At 37.1% G+C, this 21,140-nt stretch overlaps 1 protein-coding gene across 1 annotated transcript; it reads left to right on the forward strand.

Moving 5' to 3' along the window:
- The first annotated feature begins 2,820 nt into the window (after positions 1-2,820).
- On the forward strand, positions 2,821-20,874 carry LOC113492891 (transcription factor E2F2-like). Its single transcript, XM_026870606.1, has 10 exons — positions 2,821-3,324; positions 3,688-3,893; positions 10,061-10,224; positions 11,019-11,229; positions 11,565-11,801; positions 11,932-12,037; positions 12,141-12,252; positions 12,616-12,806; positions 13,307-13,417; positions 16,854-20,874. The coding sequence occupies exons 2-10, from the start codon at positions 3,690-3,692 to the stop codon at positions 16,967-16,969; spliced, it is 1,452 nt and encodes a 483-aa protein (XP_026726407.1). The 5' UTR covers positions 2,821-3,324; positions 3,688-3,689; the 3' UTR covers positions 16,970-20,874.
- Positions 20,875-21,140: the final 266 nt, after the last annotated feature.

A 21,140-nucleotide genomic window follows, 5' to 3' on the forward strand; every position in this document is an offset into this window, starting at 1 on the left:
TAAAAATATCGGGCTGCATAACCAGTAGAACCGAAACCAGATGCGAACCCTATCTTAAGCGTTATGCTTATAATGCGTTACCTAAGTACAGCTGCTTGACTACGCGCATATATTATAAAAGTAAAGTCCTTAGGCCCATAAGATGCAATTTAAGACGTCAAACACAAACTTCGGCGGAGGTATCCGGATGAGCTTCAGTTTGGCAAAAACTGGCAGATCACACCCAAAAAATATTGTCAAATGGAAAAAGGACTCCAATGCTTTATTGACAATAAGATAGAAATATTTATTTATTTATGTCGTTAAAACAGAAAAATAAAAGTAGGAAAATTTATAACATAAACCACTTCTTTCCCTAACAATTCTACTTTTGAAAGGTTTTGTTTACTCATCAAATGAATTTTCTATTTTTAATACATAGCTTGCATTGCCGTACAGAAAATATTTTTAAAAGTTTGCCAATCCCTCCTTTTGCGTCACACCGCTTTGTTGACTTTGCCAATTTTATTCTTTGAACTAGAACTGATATGAACGATGATGTCACAGAAAAAACTACAAACGGTAAATAGATCAAAATATTGGTGTCAAAAAGGAGCATATTTTATACTTCGTGCTTTAGTTGTTAGAGCACACATTACCTTAATAAAGAATCAAAAATGTTTGCAGATAAAACAATACTCCCTATTAATGTGCTCTTTTTTCACCTAAATATATTTTTTTACGTACCTTTTTTTCCACATCAAGTGTTCATATTTATTATGAACCTATACCCAAGTAAAAATAACATTTTAAAATCTTGAGTGCATACCTAATGATCATATGCGCCAACTGCCTTTTCTTGAACTTTAACACTACTTTCTTTAAGTTAAGCGGTGTAACCGAGAAAACTGAAAATAAATTTTATAGTCACAATATTAGTCTAACGAAGATAGTTATTGGCGTTAGAAGTTGAAGTTTCTTATGGTTGGCCGGTTCGTATGTCCAGATAATATTCAAAAACCTGAAGCTTACGTCTCCTGCGGAGGGTGCAGAAGACTATGCAGATTAGGTATCGCGCAACGAAAACCTACATCGATTAGTTAGATAACAATACCCGTTTTGGGTCAGAAATTGAATAATGCGTTAACTCGTGAGTGACTATCAATCAAGGATGGCGCAAGATCTAGCGACATCGCAATTATGTGGGTCAAAGTGTACTTTGTAATAAAATAAAGTCTGTAAAAAAATATCGTAGTTTACGAAGAGAGTAAGTATAGCTTTATTACCCTGCCTGTCTACCTGCCGTACCATACAAGATGCAGTTTCTACAATTTCATGATGTAAGTAAGTAATCTCCTCAAATCACAATGATCATACTGATCATCCAAGCTACGAGTATCTAAAAATCCTTGTCTGTTTTATTATCCTCAGAAAACAAGGCTATGAGAGCTACTTATATATATTTCGGTAAAGCTTTTCTCTAGATAGCCTTTTATCAAAGGTGCGATGTAACTTTAACGTTTTAATTATTTAGTAATTTTAGTTATAAATAGATAATAGTATACCGAAGTATTAAAGTGGAAATGGTTCAAAAAACCCTTAAATTACCCTAACAGATTTAAACAACACGTGAATGGCATGTGGTAATATTTTTTTTGTCATAGCAAAAGATCAACTTTTTTGTAGTACTAGCCATGTTGATGATTTAATAGATCCTTCATTAAACAATAATTATACTTGTTTAATAATTCTTTAACCAACATTAAAATTAACAAAACTACATATAAAACTAATTAAGTATCTATATTTATACGCATATTTAATTTTCGATTCACTATGTGAAAGTATATTAAAATTTGAATTATATAACCACGAGTATTCATTATTAAATTAATCAATTTCTGAACGATTCTTGTCTATGATAGCGATCTCAAAAAATATATATAATGGAACGTAGTCATTTCCGTTATGTTCGCGGTTTCACAAATATCCGTATCCTTATCACAGGCTTATTTCTGTTTACTTTGCATTTTTTTTTGTTGTTGAGATAATTTAATATGTAACGTGTTTAGAGTGTTAAAAACATTTCTATAGACACGCGTATTCTGAAATTCATTTTTATTTATTAAACATATTATTTACTTACAATACACTGATTGAAGACAATAATATTTTAATTCATGTTTACATTTTGTAATTCAAAATTTTAAATGCGAAGCAATGTTAGAATTTAGAAATGTACCTAGTACTGACACAAGAAAGCTCATCTAACTAATACTTTGTTATTGAATTCATTCAGGACCAATTTCGCGATTTCAAGAAAAAAACAAGGTATATTATTTTTTGCCAACTGAATATATTAGAACTATTATATAATTCATTTCATCTCTATTAAGTAGAAACTATCTTACCTCAGTAAAATACTAAGAACAGCATTGAAATATTATTGAGTCTAATTAGGTACTTACGATCTTAGATAGTGCGCGAAAATGTGTTTGTATATTTAACGACGTGTTGAGGCAATATTAAACTTATAATTGCATAATTGTAAGAAATTTCAACTAAGTCCTTAACACTCAATAATTTAGTAGAATAATCTAGTGAACAAATCACCCTTGGATTTCAATATTGGTTTTATTTCGATATATTTAACGAATTCTAAATAAACATTCTAAATCAAATTAGTCAATTCTTAGTTCACGATTATTGGAAATCGTGCAATTACGTATATTTTATGGAATATGATAATTACTAGGGTTAATATACTACACATTTTCTCATAAATTTGAATAACTTAGCGTAACTTGCTCCTCCGTAGATTGCTAACAAAGTTAACAAACGGCCGTAAAGACGCTTCGCTTCTCTAAACCGGTCGAACAATGGAAATTCAAAAATTCGTTATATTTTTTATGGCTTCTTCAACGAGGGGAGGAATTTGGATCGCGAAGCGGCGTCCGCTAGGGGTTGCTCGCTCGGCCGCTTCGCGCCTGCGCACGTAGTTCGCGCCACTGCTACGTCGCTTGCAAGCCAGATGTTCTGAAAAGCTTCCTGTCGCCGTTCCAATGCTCCGCATTTTTATCTAATAAGTTATTGTAAAATGTGGACTAGGACCTTTTTACTATTTTCTTTTATGAGTGAAGTAATCAGTGAATAGATATCATGTGTATTGGACAAACTGTGTGTAGTAACTAAAAATTATCGAGCGTCTCGATGTCCACGAGTTCACTCGGGACCAACAAAGCGGCGGACATTTTATTTTGAGTACTCGATAATGTAGCGTTTGCGTCGAAAACATTAATGTCGTTTTATGGTTATAAATTCGGATATCGTTCGCTTACACCTTTTGTAAGTATTGTTATTTTACAGTGGGTATTTTGTGCGTAATCCTTGAATGTGTACACTTGGGCTTAAAAGCGGTTATGCCTAGGTATCACTGCTAGGTTGTCGATATTTTGGGGAAAATGTCGTTGAAAAAAGTGACGTAAGCAATATTGGACAGCTGGAGGTGTTGCCTTGGACCTTTGGTATTACATACAGTATGCTAAACTTGCTATCGACCCACTCCGCTTCGGAGGCTTCTCACTCGTGATTTCCGCGCGCGCGGCGCCCCTAACCTCTTCACTAATTGAATTGTGATGATTAGGATGCATTAGATTAAAAAAATAATAATGTTCAATGATTTCGTAATGTGTGTATGTTAATTAACAGCGATGCCGAGAGGGGTGAAGCGAGGGCCGGTGGAGGGCGAGGCCGAGGTGGTGGTACGCGCCGCGGCGTCTCCTTCGCATACCACGCTACTGGACGACAGCCCCAGCCAGCCCATCAGCTATCACCTGCTCGACCACGGCTATGGCGCCACGCCAAAGCATCAGATTAGGCGCGAGGCGCCTACAGCACCGCCGAAGACGTCTGAAGTGAGTCCCCTTCCTCATAAATTCATTGATATTACAATACACTCTAAGCCCAGCAGTTGTTGAAAAGGAGTCAAAAATATTTGTGGCTTTTTGAGTTCCCAGTCAATGAAGGTGTAAACTACTACTATGTAAGGCTTCACCTGATATTTTAAGGCATCTTCAGTTGACAAACCTCTTTGACTCCAAGGAACGGTTGTGCAGCGAAATCAAGTGTAGTTCAGGGCTCAGACTCATGATGTTATAGCTTATTATGTTCTGTACCTCTTTCAGAAATTATAAGTAACATGCATGATGATTTGATTAGCTTCAAATCTTAACTTTCTGCGTATTGAGGCTAACAGTGATTTGGCAAGTGGACATGTAGCTACAATTATGACCAATGTTGCAATGTGGACATTAAATATCTCATAAATCAATCACTGTAATTATTAAAACATTCCTAAAGGGGCTATCAGTTTCTTTGCATATCATATCAAAATAATTTGAGATAGTGATGTTTCAATAAATAGTAATGCTTTGATAGTAATTGCATGGGGCTCAATCTTCTGTTAAACTGATAGACGAGGAGAAGATTTGACTTTAAAATCACTTTGTTGAGATCTTGGTTGAGTTTTTTTTTGTGAATTGTACATTGAACCTACTAGCATTACATCATTGTAAGTTCCTCTGGCAAACAAATATTTATAGCCATTTTATTTTCTTTTCCATCTTTATTTTTGTAAATTCTTGAAATGCAATAACTTATGTAACAACTAAAACAAATTCTGAGTTATAACTTACTAACTAACATTTTGATTAATATTTCAAGCGAGTACATAGTTAGCATCAAGAAAATTTAATTCAGCCGACTCATACAAATCAAGCTGGCATGTATATCATGTGTATTCCTCATTAGAAACTTTATGCCATCAAAACATACAAGTGCTTGTGATATGAATGGAAATAGAGGAGAGATACATCATATTATGAGTTTCTTTACTGTTGGGTACCCTTAATTTGAACTTAAACACAAAATTTGGTTTTAGAGTTTAGCATAACCTACATTCATGTGACACCTCAAATACAAATCATTGTAATGGAAAACTAGAGCGGTCACAGTAATTCTGCACTAAATATACATGAAATTAATTGCAAAATTTTAAGAACAAGTCATAATTAAGCAGTTTCATCTTTGCAATACAGATTCAGATAAAGATTTAGTTTGCAATCAAGCAAGTTATGACAACATTACAAAGTTTTAAGTGACAAATGATTAGAGACATTTATGGTCAAGTTAATTATATTTGTATGTTATTGAATGTATTCTATAGTTTTGATATGAGAATTATGTGATATTTTAGTACTTTAGCTGGGACTGGAATAAACAATCTTAATAATTTGTAGGAAATCCAGTTTTGATCTCACTAATAAATGAGTGAACTTTAAGATGTTAAAAAATAATAATAATGAGGTCATTGATCTCTGTATGGGGTCAGTGCACTGGTCACACCATTCTGGAAGTTAAAAGAGGATGGCATAGGACCATATTTTCTTTTTATAATACTGTTTTAAGGATTGCAAGATACAGTGCAACATTGAAGATAATTATAAATTTTAGTTCAAGAAATTAAAACAGAACATTGCAGTCACTGTTAGCAACATTTTAATTTTAACGTTTTCTAATAATCCACGTTTCCTGATTTAGAAGCTTTATCGTAACCTTATGGTTAGCTGTGGGATACATTGGTTCCTGTACGTGTTTCTAAAAAAATTATTATACGAAGACGTAAAATAACCGTCCCACGCTATTTTATCATAATACATACATTACCACAAAACAAAAGTGCTTATTAAAAAAAACATGCTGACGCATAATTTGTAATGATTACGTCAAATCAAAATGGCGGATACTAGGCGACATAATTTTGAGTGTGTAACGGTAGCTAGTCCCTACACTGAAAAGTGTTTGGTCGGAGGGACCCTACGCGGGGCCGGGGTGCCGACCAATGACAGGACAGACGCCATCGCGCACATAAATTCTGTTTAACATTTTCTCCGATCCGCTCATTCAACATCTCGGAAAGTTAATCTATTCCAAACTTCCTTATTGGTATTAACTTTTATTGATTTAAATTCTAAGATAAGTTTATGCGGATTTATCATGTAGGTATATTTTTCAGTTATAATAAATATTTCCGTTACGATATTACTCATAAATAATAGGAAGATAAGGCCTAGTTCACAAGAATTTATAGTTAAGAGATGAAGAAACAATTTAATTGTTTTTGTCGGAGTTGGCTCACACATTTTATTCAGATAATATTAGTCTTGATCGGATATCAATTTTACAGTACTGAGAAAACGGAATGTTTTTAAGAAAGTGTATAATATTGATTAGCAATTTATATCTAACACTAGTCACCTGCTCATTGGTTAAGAGAGAATCTTAACCTAATAATTATGGGCAACTAACATTTCTGTTGGTACCCGCGACGCAAAAGTATAAAAATATTTTCCTAATATTATGTGCAGTTAAGTATTGGCATGAAGCTTCGTTAAGGTAATCGTTATAAAATTGATCGTTTCCATGAGAGATTACGCGACGCGAAGACCCCTACGAGTAGGAAAAATAAAAACAAAATGGCGGGCGCTTCATGCTAAATTTGAGCGATGCGCCTATTGGCATCTCAAAATATTGCAGTCACTATTCATATGCTCCGATAAGCTTTTGATTATCCAGAAAGCTGGCGAATGTAATTCGTTTCATTTTAATTTCTCTTTAAAATTAAAATCATACCTCTCCAATACCTTTGGGGAAGATATGCTCAAGTTTCTTTGATCTTATAGGTAATTCAAATTTTTCACCTGTAGATTAATCTAAATCCATAATAGATTAAATGAGTGTTTAATATCCTCTTAAGTTAATAACTAGCGGTTCCCTACAAATAGAAAATTTGCTAGCGGGAACATACAATCGGGATAAAAACTAACCTATGTGTTAATACTGGCTATAAACTATCTTTGTACCAAGTTTCGTCTAAATCCGTTTGTTTTTTGCGTGAAAGAGGAACATACAAACTTTTGCGTTTATAATATTAGTAGGCTAGGAGGAGAGTAGGATCCGTAAGCTGTCCACAATATTGGTACCTGAGCTTTGCTGTTCGTCCTATCCTATAGACCGTGGCGGGTGGATTAGATTAGTAGAATACAAAAGAAAATAATTTATCCGACGGGGCATTTTTGAGACGGCGATTTATATGCCAGCTGGAGGTATAACCTTAAACTTGCCGTTACGCATAAAGTGAGCACAAGTGTAGCAAGAGTCACATATGTTGGCAGTATATCATGTCTCGAGTGGCGTTCACCCGGCGCCATGTGGCTTCGACGCTAGGAGGTCACGTGGCCAGGTACAAACTTCCTGTCATCACACTTGCATTGCACATTTTCGGTCATTGTCCTAACCATCTCACACGAACTTTTTAGTCTTTATTCAATAAGAATAGGAATAAGAATATCCCTTTTTATACAATACGGGTTGATCTAATTTATCAAACTCAACAATAGTTTTTTGTGTTACATATCAAGTTAATGCATTTTATTTGGTCCCCACCGGTTGCGTAATTATTATTACACGACGGCGTGTAAGTTAGGGGATGTATGGATGTTGTTAACATTGTGAGCGATTTGCGCCAGCGAAGGGGATGCTTTATCTGGTCGCAGACGAGCGGTGTCACATCTGCTTCAGTTTGCTTGCTCTGGGCACAAGGGCACAAAGACACGCGGGTCTTACAAATCCGGCAAATTAACAATAGCGCCTAGTTTTCTATTAATAATAACACAAATTTTTCGAGATAAGAAATTGCTATTCTTTTGGCAGAGGTCCCTTCCGAGAGCTCGGCTTCTTTTGTGTTGATTCTAATTTATGTCATGTATTGTTGTTACCGGGTACCCTCCCCACACACTTCCTTTTGGGGGCTTCGGCCTGATAGATGTCGAAATTGAATTTGTTGCACGAGCTTATTGAAAACGCCTCGTGCATCCTTTTCGCTCCGTCTAGTTAACTGTGCTCGCATTTCTTAATTTTTATAAATAAGTTCAATACGTCAACGCTGTGTCATAAGTTGCCGATTATTATAATCGTTGCTTTTAATTAACACGGGGTCAACGTACAGCTAGAATTGAGAACAGTCGTCACAAGTAGTTCCGTTGAAGTCTTCAGTGTGAAGTAGGCGTATGATTTCTTGTAGTATAGTGGTGCTCAATTGAAGAGATTAACGATGACTTACTTTGTGTCAAGAGTAACTATAATTTTATCACACGTCGTGAGATTGTGCAAAGTCCGGTTTACATTGCCTTACGCGATTAACTGAGTGTATCTATCTCTCTTTTGTTTCTTAATGTGTGGACAATGCGAAAATTACAGCTGATCTGTGTTTAGATAGCCTGAGCGCAGGTTACGAGTGGGTAGGCTAAGTATTAACACCGGTCTTCATCGTAACTGTGACAAAGTCACCTTAAATCAGCTGACGTACTGCGAAGCTTTTAGTGATTTTTATGCGGAAAGTGACAGTCATGGGGGTGAGTTAATGGACAGTTAACAATATTAATTTTAGTAATTAAAATAATAAATAATTATAAGCTATATGGATATTTCAAGCATAATTTTAAAAAGAATTTGACGCATGTAAGCATGGTTCTATTTATAGAAAATTGGTTAATTATTTAATTAACACGCGTAATTGAGAGCTTATCTAGAAAATGGCAAATAAGAAAAGTTATGACGCGTTTGTTAAATCTTTTTCGAGGGGTTTTAGAATTAGCAAAAGAAAGCATGTTTGCTTGAGAACTTGTCAAATAAGCTTGGTCATTGACTTAAGATAAATCAATAATAATAAGTAATAATTGTTTATATTATAGTTATTATAAGCCGTGGCCTTAAAAAGGAATAATATTATATGCCCCCTCATCTTTCTCGTTGTTATACGCACTAATTACCTGTTTTGGAGTACAGATTTTTAAAACTCTTAAGATCTACTATCTTGTCTATCTGGCCTAATGAATAGAAAACGGGCTTTTCATTCACCATCCACGTAGGATTCGTTGGAATCATGGTTACAAAGAATATGGTATCCTCCTTTGGGAATATTTGTTGAATTTTAAACAAATTTACTTAAGCACGCAATAAACAAAATGAATATTTATTGCTGAAGCCGCTTCATTTTAATAGGTTATGCAAATATTATTTCATGTCTGAATTAGGTTTGTCTCGGGCCTACAAATTATGTGTGCTTATGCCTATCTATTATTATCTAACCCTATCTACAGTACCTCAAGTGGTTCGTATACGGCGAGAATTTGTGTCTTCTTATTAAGTTACATTAGTATGCATGAAAATGCGGTATGGTATTGCATTTTCCTATTTAAATTTGATGACCCTTTCGTCGTAAAAGGGTTTAATAAGGGCTATGTCGCAAAATTTGCTGACTTACATCCTTATTTAAAGCCAAGGCCGAGATTTTACCGTTTATTGTGGCGTTAGCTCGAGCTACATAGTCGTGATATCTCTAGCTGCAGAATCAACCAGTAGAGGGAGACAGCTATAGTCTTTGTGTGCATATTAAAAAAGGGGTTTGATGTAAGGGACGATTGGGAAGGGAGAGCTGAGGTAACTGAACAATAAGCCGCACTAAAGCCGGGCTTATACTTATTCACGCACCGAACACGAGTTTTTATTCATTACGGAACGAGTAGCAGATTTTTTCAATAATTCTTTTGTGTATATTTTTGCATTAAAGTACACAAAGATCGAAAGATCATACCGGCCTGAATTATACTGTGGGCCTATTTAGAATACCAAGTTAAATAATACTTTACAAGTACGGTCATAAATTAAGTGTTAAATACGTGTTAATTTCACTCTTATTTTTAATTGGAATATAAATAATGAGTCTTCGAGGCGAGCTTTGGATCTTGTGTGATTTAAGCTGCTATGTGATATCAGTGTCAGAACTTCGATATTTCAAGAAAAAAATGCTTAATTGTGACTTCGCCTTAACTTATTTATATCAATATGACAGGCTTGTCAACGAACGAGCCCCTGCCTGAAGGTTCTCCAGAAATATTCTTCATAAAAAGTGTTATTTTTACAAAACCTAAACCACTAAGTGTCGTTATTTCGTTATGTGCAGGCGGTGAAAAGAAGACTGAACCTGAGTGAGAGCAGTTCCGGCAGCCAGGGTCACGTGGTGCCCATGAAAGCCGACTTCAAGACGCCGAAACAGAAACGCGTCAAAGTCCTCACGCCGTACAGTCGACCGTCCAGTTCTATGAAAAAGTACACCGAACGTTCCAGGTACTTGTCTCGCTGAGAGGTAAATTTCCATTTTAGAGAGTAGATATTTGTAGGTTAAAAAAACGCCCGTAGAAAATATGCGTTTACAAACTCCGATTTGACTAATGTCTTTCATAGCTGTTAAAGCTTTTTTCTTGTGGGCTGCTGTTTTTTCTTACATAAAAGTCGGAAATCTATTCAAATAAGTTTGTTGTCTAGTTGCAATGTAAAAATTATGTTATCTGTCAATTAGATGTATTTAACCTTTTTCTTCAAAATTACGCCTTTTGTTAAGTTTAATGATCTGTCTTCACCATGAATTCATTCTCAATGAAATTCAGCATCATTTCAAGATTTGACCAAGTTTATTTTTATTTCTCACTTGCACCAAAATTTTCTGTTTGGTAGTGTACATAGTGACCTATTCCCTTTTCAGATTATATTTTAGTTCACTTTCATAAGCCGGATACTTCGAGTTTCAGATTGGTTTATTTCATTAACACTACGATCAGTTAAAAATAATATAATTTAAACCTATTTTGATGATGCTTCGTTCACGTAAGAAGAAGATTTTCTAGCTTGTTGATATTGCTCAGGGTTTTATGATTCCAACAAGTGGTGGCATTCTCAATAGCACATTCGATGGTTACTTTATATTGTTGTAATAGGAAAATATAAATAAGTGTAGTCATAGTCATTTAATATAAATGATTAGGACAAAGCAGAGAGATAACAAGATCTAATAGCTGGTTAATGATGTTACAAATTCGTATATCTTTTTCTATTTTTCTTTACAAACGTATCTTTTGTTTCAGGTTTGACACATCATTAGGTTTACTCACAAAAAAGTTCGTTGCGTTGCTGAAGTCTTCGCCCAACGGTGTCCTAGACTTGAACATAGCGGCTGAACATTTATCGGTCCAAAAACGTCGTATATACGACATCACAAATGTTCTAGAGGGTATAGGAATTTTAGAAAAGAGATCCAAAAATAATATACAATGGAAATACGGTGAGTCATTGGGGGTTTTTCAATTATTTTTAACTTTAAATTACGTAGGTTTACATCTAAAGTGTTTAAACACGATGTTATATAAGATTCTTGGTGGTATCCGATTGTCATTGAAAACATGGGAAGCGAATGGTTTGCATGTTTTAGTAATGAAAGAAGTTGATGAAGGTATTAACAAACTTTACAATGCATTAGTCATTTATAGGAAAATGCGTACCCCAATGACAAATCAATTAGGTTTAGTGCAATTCGTAGGCAGATAGAGACAGCGGCGGGTTCTACAGTAGTGGTGGTTGCAGGCGTGGAGGGCTCGGGCGCGGCGGGCGCGGCGGGCGCGGCGGGCGCGGAGGGCGCGGCGGGCGCGGGCGGCGGCGCGGCGCGGCGGCTGCGGCGCGAGGTGCGCGCGCTGGCGGCGCGGGAGGCGCGCGTGGCGCGGGCGGTGGGCGTGGCGGAGCGCGCGCTGTCGGCGCTGTCGGCCGACCACGGCGCGCGCGCCTACATCACGTACGCCGACCTGCGCTCCATCCGCGACTTCCGCAACCAGACCGTCATCCCCATCAAGGCGCCGCCCGACACCAGGCTCAGCGTTAGTACACCCCGCACGCACGATACGAACACCTATACCGCACTCTTAGGCTAGAAGCCGAACAACTCAACAGACCATCATAAGATAATTCTAGTACAGAGGTTATAACAACATAACCATATCTTTTCAGGTACCCCATCCTGATGAAAAAGGCTACATGATACATTTGAAGTCTATGTCTGGTGAAATCGAAGTCTACCTCTGTCCAAAAGAACGTCCTCCTTCACCTGCATCAAGTAAGTTAACTTTAGTGGCACTTTTATGATAATCTATTATTAACTAATGTTGAGAATGACATATTTGGAGGAAGAAATACCTATGTGTCCATTGTTGTCATAGCGTCTGGGCAACTTCCGGCGGATCCCTTGCTGGAAGACAACAAGGCACTACTAGCACCTCTTATAGCACTGTTGCAGTCTAAAGGCACCAATTCCATCACCGCCGATTTCACGTGAGTTACCAAATTCATTCTAGTTATACTTCTGATATATTCAGTTTTTTTTAATTCAAAGCAGAAGAAAATACGCTCACATTATGAAATTTACATATTTCAGGAAACTTGATAAAATGACCTCAGAATTTACGAATCAGTATGAGTAATGCCTTCTTTTTCTAATTGTGTGTACTGCGAATGCGAATTTAGTAGCTTCTGTTACGAAGTAGCGTAACCAAGACAACTTCACGAAGATCCTGCAACTGTGATTTATTGTTCAAAGTTGTCAAGATGTTGATGTGAAGGAAAACGGTGGCAGCGTATTTTCCACAGTAGCAGAAGACGTGAAATAATATAATGTGTGTCGTGTTGTGTGTGCAGCACGCCCATCAAGCGCGAGCCCGGCAGCGACGCGCTCGTCGTCAGCACGCCCTGCGCCACCGACCCCACGCTGCCGCTGCCGCGCGACGCGCACGACGCGCGCGACACGCGCGACCCGCACACGCCGCAACACCAGCTCACGCCGCGACCGCATCACACGCCGCTGCACGAGTCCATGCACACGCCCGACAGTACGTATAACGTGTACTTACGTGTATTGCAATGAACTAATTATAAGTTAATACCCTGAGGATCTCAAACAATACTCATTGACTATTTTTCAGTTAGACCTAGATATTCATGAGAGCAACCCCAGTAGTTCTCTTTCTGACACATCGACACGGCTACCTTATTACTTGCGTGTGTGTAATTAATATATTACACTTAAGTTATTTGTGTCAAGGAAGTGCTATCTCTTATTAAAAACAAAAGGATCATATAACGTAAACAATATCGTTAAAATGCAAAGTCGATAGAAATACAATAGTTCTTAGAATTAACTTGTGTGAAGACGAAATAGTATGACAAGTGGTCTATGACTGTTTTCAACAGTTTCATTAGGTCGACTATGATAGCTTAAAACTATAAAAAACATAACTTCTGGTACATAAAATTATCAATTGTTAAAATAATTTTACAAAAGTTCATGTGTTTCTGGGTAAATTTTGTAATGTTGTGTTGGTGACTACAGGCGGTACTGCGCGGGGTAGGCTTCGCAACGCGTTAATAGCGGACAGCGACGATTTCGCGCCCATCATGGGCGGCGGCCGCTTCCAGCTGCAGACCGAGGACCAGGAGTCAGGTACGACATGCACACACTTCACTTACTCAGTTATGCACCTTTTATATATGCCTACAATAATACAATCTGGCTACTTGTATATTAAGAACATAGGCGAAAGTGGTATGATATAACACACTTTGAAAGGAATTACAGTGGCATGCCGTAAAAAGCAATTGTAAAAAATAAAAAGGAACATGTCAGTTCACATTTATATTTTATACACCAGCATGAAAATAAAAAAAAAACTTTCTTTAAAGAAGCTATTGATAAGTCAGAAAAAGATTTTTGGTCATTTCCAAACTTTAAGTATTTCTGAAGGAAGTTGTTCATGTTCTTGGGCAGAAATATTTTAAAGCTGGACTTAGGCTTATTTGGTGGGTATGTATGTGGTCTTTGATACATAAAATTTTAAACAAATCATGTATTATCTATGTGTAGATTATTTATTAGGATCATTATATTTTGTGAGTTCTGTACTAACAAATTGAAGTAAGGTTTTGAATATAAGTTTCACCCTCATCACATGACGGTAAGGCTAAGGCAAGCGGGATACCACGCGAGGTGTGAGGTGCTCGTCTCGTGGCTAGTACTCTGGCTGCGAATTGTGTGTCGTGTAGTCACATCACAGTCAGAGTTCTAGCTACGCGGCGCGGCCGGCGACCAGGATGCTGCACATTATCTCTAAGCTCAACAGTTAACATTCGACTGGACATTTCACACGGTTGGTTATATCTCCATTCATGACGCACTGACACGATTTATTCATTTCATTTTGTATTCAGTATTTTTTTGTAATTTTAGGATCTTTATGTTTAATCTGTGATTAACTTAGTTTGGGTACTTCATACAGTTATGATTACAAATTAATGAATCAATCGTGGTAGCGTATATGTTCATATTTCCATGTATCACATATCATGTAACTCACGGCGCACGCGCCAAGGTATGCATGCTTGTCCTGTCACGGTGCTCATGTGATCATCAGCCGCTTCACTAACTGTTACGTCAGTTTTCGATGAGGAATCTATAGCAAGATTGATTTAAATATTCTGTGATTAAATCCCAGTAAGACTGCCTGCCCGTTAACGTGGAGCTTGGCTGCGGAGCACGGAAATTTATTTTTTTACACTATTTACTCCTTTCAGTAATGCAATGATGTTGTATATTCATTTGTTTCTTCGCTCCGCAACTTCGATCTTATTTTAATGGACAGACAGCTTTACGAGATTTGCCGGGATTCAATTAGAAAAGAGGTTCATATAATTAAATTTTATAAAAATATCATAAGAAAGTGTTTTCTTTCTGCTTGCTAAAAATGTGCTTTAAATTAATACAAATTGAATATATTGGTTTTAAAGTTATTGAGTTTATTAAAAATAAAATAATATTTTTATGATTTTTTTTTTATTAATTAAATTAACTTACGAAAATACCGACGAAATGTCACAGAAAAAAAGGAGGCGCGAAATTTTAATTTTCTTTTGATTATAGTATATGTCTACATGCTCATACTTATGGACGCATTTGTAAAAAGCAGAAACGAAACATTATCCTTAATGTTGGGAATGGTTTTAAATTGTTTTGTGGCAGTGTTTCTAAATTAATAATATTACATATCGCGTGTGAATAAAACTGGTATTTGTAATGTGTAAATAATGTGTTTGGTTTCTAATAACTAACTTCAAACGACTTTGATACTATCATGTGTATAGTTTAAAAAAAAAAACTACAAATGTTTCTTTTGTAAATATGTGTATCTACTTCGAGAAGAGCTCGCACCGCACACTTCACTGACGAGTACGCTAAAACATCAAAAATAATGCTAAAACAGCGTTTTTACGTGTGATGAAGTGTGCGAGGCGAGCGGAGGGCGCGGGGAGTGCGGGTGGGGGGGGGGGCAGCAGCAGCGGGCGGCGCGCGCGAGCTGTGTCCCGTGCGGCTGCAGTGTGGCGTGTAGCACCATGGGATTCAGCTCACGGACGCCGCCACTAACAGCCAACTCATCTACTAACACCACGATCAACCATCGCCAATGTAACAAACGCTCTCATGTCTAACTATTATAATGTTTGCACTGTGTTCTCGTCATTGGAAAACCTCATTTCTATTCTAATTCGTACTAACGACAAATATTATATTTTTTTCAACTGAAGTACCTTACCGTACCATTTTTGTTTAGTATACTTGAAATGATGTTTTCAAAAGACTAAAGCCGAGATAAATAAAGTTCTGAAGTAAGAATTACGTGTAGCAATTAATCTCTTGTTTTTCAATACTTAACAGTTGCAGCTTCTACACGAATCAAGGATCAATTAGTTTTGTTAATAATATATTTGTCTTGGCTAAACACACTTATTTTGAATAAAAAAGACAACTCGATTGGTTCTGGATTGTTGTGTTTCATATTCATATTGGGTGAACGTTTCTTAAAACTGAAATATTAATATAACTATCAAGTTGTGATATATTCATGCAACGCTTTTATTTTTACACCTTCATAACAATACCAAAAAAATGTTATATAAAAACTCTGCCGCTTATTGTACTTATAAACGAATATGTTTGTATCCCTTTTATATATTCTGGTGTGCTGTGATACAAGCATGATGTGCGGACATTCAGCCTGAACATTCGCAAGCAGTATTTTATGATTTCTCTTTACACGAAAATCTTACCTGTTTCCTTTCATGGCTCATAAACGTCGCGAGAAGTATTAAAGACCCTACGCACCTTAGCTTCGCCTGTCAAAATCTATATTATAACGCTTGCTGTGTTTGTCTGTTTGTACAGATTTTACAGGTGTTGCCGAGGGATATGTATGTGTTTAACTACCTAATTTTGTATATAATCATTTGATAACCAATCTATGTTTTGGCAGTATTCGTGGTGGGTCTACATTTTTGACGAACATTTCGACAGCGTGGGCTAATTAAAATCAGTGTAATATGAACCACGAATACTCAAAAGATAGTAAAAGGAAATGACTTATAGTTTGTGTATCGGTGTATCGGTGGTGTACCGATAACAATTCCTTTATAAATTAAATATTGGCACTGAATATAGCCCCTCTGGTCAGAATTTTATGTTCTAGAAAGAGTTAATTTAAAATAGAGCAAGGGGAATTTATCGCTTAACATTCACAATTCTGAATATTATCTTGAGTAATTACCTACTGTGTTTTTTCAAACTTTGTAACACAGCAATGGTTATACACAGCACTTTTGCTCTCCATATATTCTCTACAGCATTGCTGACACGACGAAGTTGCTGGATTCGAGGTTACTATTACTTAGACTAATCATCTTCATACATCTCGGCGTTTGCCATCAACGCTAACGACTGATGGAATATCATTAGTTAGTGAGTTAATGGAGCTGCGGCAGCCCTCTGCTAGGTCCGTGTTGCATCTGTTCCGTGTCCGTGAGACTGACGGCAGTGCCCGGCTGTGTTCCAGAACCCCTGGAGCTGGAGCCGTTCCTGGCGCTGGAGCCGCCCATGTCCGCGACGGACTACGGCTTCTGCCTGGACCACGACGAGGGGCTCGCGGAACTCTTCGACTTCGAGTTCTAGTGGCGCCGCCGCTCGGCTGCGCCGCCGGGCTGCTTGAATGCCGCTGTACTGGCGAACTGCAGATGTTTCAATCTCACTTGGCATACATGCGTGACAGTTACTACTAGTGCTCAAACCTATCTCTGTCTGTTGTGTTGATTATGATGAGCTTGGGATGTCTGTAGACCATCGCAGAACACTCTCGCACTTTTTACACCCCTCTATGCTCATTACAATTACGTTAACCGTAAGTTTTATACTGCAGTTGTGTCGCTCTGATGGCTGTCGGTAAATGACGACGAAGCGAAGACTAAGGTTAATAGACAAGCTGTAGTTGCAATATTGAACGCCATTTACTATTTTTATGTTTTTGATGAATTTTAAAGTTTATTTCGTTATCACAGGTATTATATTAAAGCCATTATATTTACGGGTCTTGTAGCAGTGAATGGTCGTCGTTTTAAACTTGAATACCTGGTGACAGTTTCATCACATAGATAATAAATATCAATTTGTCTACATAATTCCATTAAAGACAAATTCATTTTCGGTGTACACTACAAGTACATACCCATGAAGTTTAAACCATCGATCGTAACAGTATAACATTGTCATATTAACACGGAACATTATTTGTTGTGTGTTCATGTGCTGTACGTAAAGTCTGAGAGTGTTCTGCTAGTACCTGTATCTGTCGTAACGTACATTGGCCATCACATAGTGAATTAGTTGTTACTGGTTTCAAGATAAATTATTCAGTTGCAATGATTTTGCGACTTAGGCGATGTCGAATATTTAAATAATTTCTTGTTATGGAGGACTATAGCCGACGCAGGCTGTTATGATACGATAGTTTATAGCAGATAATTGAGGTTTTTAAGCTTTAACTGAGAGTAGTTTGATTCTATAGTGTGAAGACTAGCGTGTCAGTAGGAATGAGATAGTCTTTATACTGTAGATCATTCTCGTTTTCAGGATTCTAGACTCACCAGTTCACTAAGCCTAGTGGATGTCCAATATAACCTCAACCAATCTAATCTGAAAAACATGGTGCTAATTTCATTTCTTCATCTTAATCGGTCAGCTACAGTCCTACCTTCCTATATAATAAACTGAACGCTTATAACGAAAATGTTCCTCGAGGGTGATCTTATTGATTTATTTGTGTATTACTGGGATAGTGGGTTTGAGTACCGACGACCATTACTTGTCAAACAATGTTTAGGAGATTGTGATTTGTCTCATTTGGGCGCATACTACAGATAAAATGCCTTAAGACTTGATAAAATTTTGTAAATATGACGACTTGGCAAGTTTTGTATGCGATCTCTGGTAGTTAGTTCGGTTGTGTGAGAGGTCGGGCGGCGGCAGTATGCGCCCGCGCGGCCGCGTGTACAGAGCGCGCGCAATCAGGGCGCGGCGGCCGCGTTGTACATATACACACTAATGAACGGTGATATCTTAGCGGCCTTCGATTATACTTGTAAAGCTAGCTCTAGTGTTCCATACGTCATACGTTCACGTTAGGGCTGTCGTTTGCGCATTGCACATTGTTCCGTTATCAATATAACTGATTTGCCAAATATTTAGTTACTACCTGAGTTTGTCATTTAAGTTTCATTATTGGTTCGTTTAGTTGTCATTGTAAATAGTGGTAGGCAGGGCGGGCGCGCGGCGAACGTCAACATTATGATTTCCATAATATAATTTTGAATGTTTAAGTACAAAGTGCGATAACGCGATAGCCGTCTCTACCGTAATGTAAGTACATTACTCGAACGCGTTGGCACGCCTCCGCTCTGCCGTTTTTGAATAGTGTACAGCACAAATGTCATTGTAAAAATACCTATTGATAAGTGCATATCAAATAATTTTAATGTTAGACTTAATTTGAAGATGAGTGTGAGCGGTTTGAGTGAGGGAGGCGCGGAATGCCAGATATAGGCAGGCGGAACCAGGTTGCAATACTAGTGCACATAGCATTGAGAGTGGAGCAATAATTTCTTTAGAAAGTTATTTTTCTCAAAATATTAAAAAAATCCGTGCCCTTGACAACAAGAGCTCGCGTCTTCCAAGTGTGTGTACATATTAAAGATTTCGAGCATCTAGGAGATGAGACTGAGGACGAGGATTTCGAATCCGGGTCACTTACCAGCAATAATATAATTACGTCGATGTCGGTCAAACTCCTCCTCCAGTGAACATGGCGGCTGCACGAGGGCGCGGAACACGGAAGGCTAGCCACTGGTAACAGTTGCGACTGCGACCCGCCAGACATCCCGCTAATAGTATTAAATCACTGATATTTTTATTTATACAATTATTACGATATTGGTATGGTTATGTTCCGCATAAAAATATTTCACCACATGTACATTAAGTACGTCAGCTCTGTTGTGCTAAAACGTTATAAATGAAATGAAATATTACTATCAATGAATTTTTAACATTTTTCGTTTCAACATCGTTATCATTAAGTTTTATTTCGGTTTGATAGGATTTTATTTTTCTCGTTTTAATTATTGCTTCCGTACAAAGCAAACTCTGTTGAGAACTATAGGAATTACCTCTTATTCACACAACATAACAGAATTTGCTTTCAGCGGCGCTCGTGAAGTACCTTATTCTAAAAATGACAAATTTTAATAGCGATACTTTAGTTACCTAATGTCATGTTCCTTAAACATCGTTTAAAAAAATCAGAGGCGATGTCAAAAACATCAACCGATTGATTTATAATTAAAATAGCGGAGGCATATCCTGATTTAATAAGATCGATATACACAAAATTGTCGTGCATTCCACAGCTCTATCGATTACCCTAGATATCGATTTTTAAGGAACACGTGCAATCAATATGTAGGTTGCTAGTCGCCTAAGCAAACGTTTTGTTCGGCATTTTGCCACCTTGACTAAAGGTGGCATTTTAATTATAAATTGAATTGTTTACGACACAAATTCTGGGGCCAAAACGTACGAGAAAAAGAAGTACAAATTATTAACAAAAAATTCTCGTAATTTAGTTAAGGTTTTACGCTACTTCCTTATTGACATCGATTGATGTTTCGTTACTTAACGAATAATTCTTTACAATCAATCTGATGATTTGAAATGTACGTACGTTACACTTTGTGAATTCTGCGCAGGTTTGATTCTAACTTATTATAACTCTGTAAAGCTTTGACCACAGAAATATTAATTGGAATCGAGCATGCTGTAATCTAAATGTCTGTAACCAATCAATCAAAAATATTATTTATATGCATTGTTAATAAAAGCAAACATTGGATCTAGCTGAGTGTTTGGTTTACAAAAACATTGTGTTGCGTAATATTTATGTGACCTCAAGTTCTGCTCTGATATAGCCAGTAAATCAAATGCTCCTTTGAATATGTTAAGTACTGTCAGGTTAATCTGGTGTTGGTGAAATAACCTCATGATGTTACGCTTATACAATAGCTGTCAGTATTTTTGTAGTTTGATTCAATAAATATGATCATTTCTTTATACTCCGCGCCGATAGTTTCTTGAAGATCTCAAATCGAAATATTGGTATTGTTTTTGTAAGTTAAATTGTGTAACTATCGACGAGGGGCTGCAACTGTTACAACGATATTAGTCCGTACATAATAACGTCACTGCGACGGTCCACAGGGTCCTAATGTAGTATTTCAATACAGACAATATTAAACTAATCGGAATTTCACATGTTGACTGGTGACGTAGGCCAGCTGTTTACTATGTTTTCACACGTCTGATGCGGGATCATCTCCGGTGGCACTGGTACAAGTGTTTGTTACTTTCTGTCTGTAGTTATGTACTTATTTAAATTTCTCAGTTCGAGGTAGTCTAGAGCGGAGATTGTCAATGAACAGGTTGTAATCAAACAAGTTTTGTTTTGATGTTAGACAAAATTACTAGTGCTGTAACAAGAAAGACTATATTGACGGCATGTTTTTGTGTAATATTTAATCTGGTTTAAATGTAACAAATTGAAGGTGCAATGTTATAAATATGTATTTATAGAGTGCGTGAGAGCGCGGCGGGCGCTCGCCGCTCGGTGCGAGGATAACGATACGCTTGTTTGCGCCATTTGTTGTTGGTGTGAGGCCTGTTTGATTTGTATTCATTTGTGTTGAAAGACTGAGGTTGATTATTCCAGTTTCGACGAACGTGCGAGTTATTTGTTGAT

This window comes from Trichoplusia ni, chromosome 4 (assembly GCF_003590095.1).
Source record: "Trichoplusia ni isolate ovarian cell line Hi5 chromosome 4, tn1, whole genome shotgun sequence".
In the NCBI taxonomy this organism is placed as follows: Eukaryota; Metazoa; Arthropoda; class Insecta; order Lepidoptera; family Noctuidae; genus Trichoplusia; species Trichoplusia ni.

Coding starts and splice junctions, on each gene's coding strand:
- LOC113492891 (XM_026870606.1), top strand. CDS start 3,690: ATGCCGAGAGGGGTGAAGCGAGGGCCGGTGGAGGGCGAGGCCGAGGTG. Junction 11,230..11,564: donor AATACGGTGAGTCATTGGGG/GTTTTTCAATTA, acceptor GCGGGCGCGGAG/GGCGCGGCGGGCGCGGGCGG. Junction 13,418..16,853: donor GACCGAGGACCAGGAGTCAG/GTACGACATGCA, acceptor GCTGTGTTCCAG/AACCCCTGGAGCTGGAGCCG.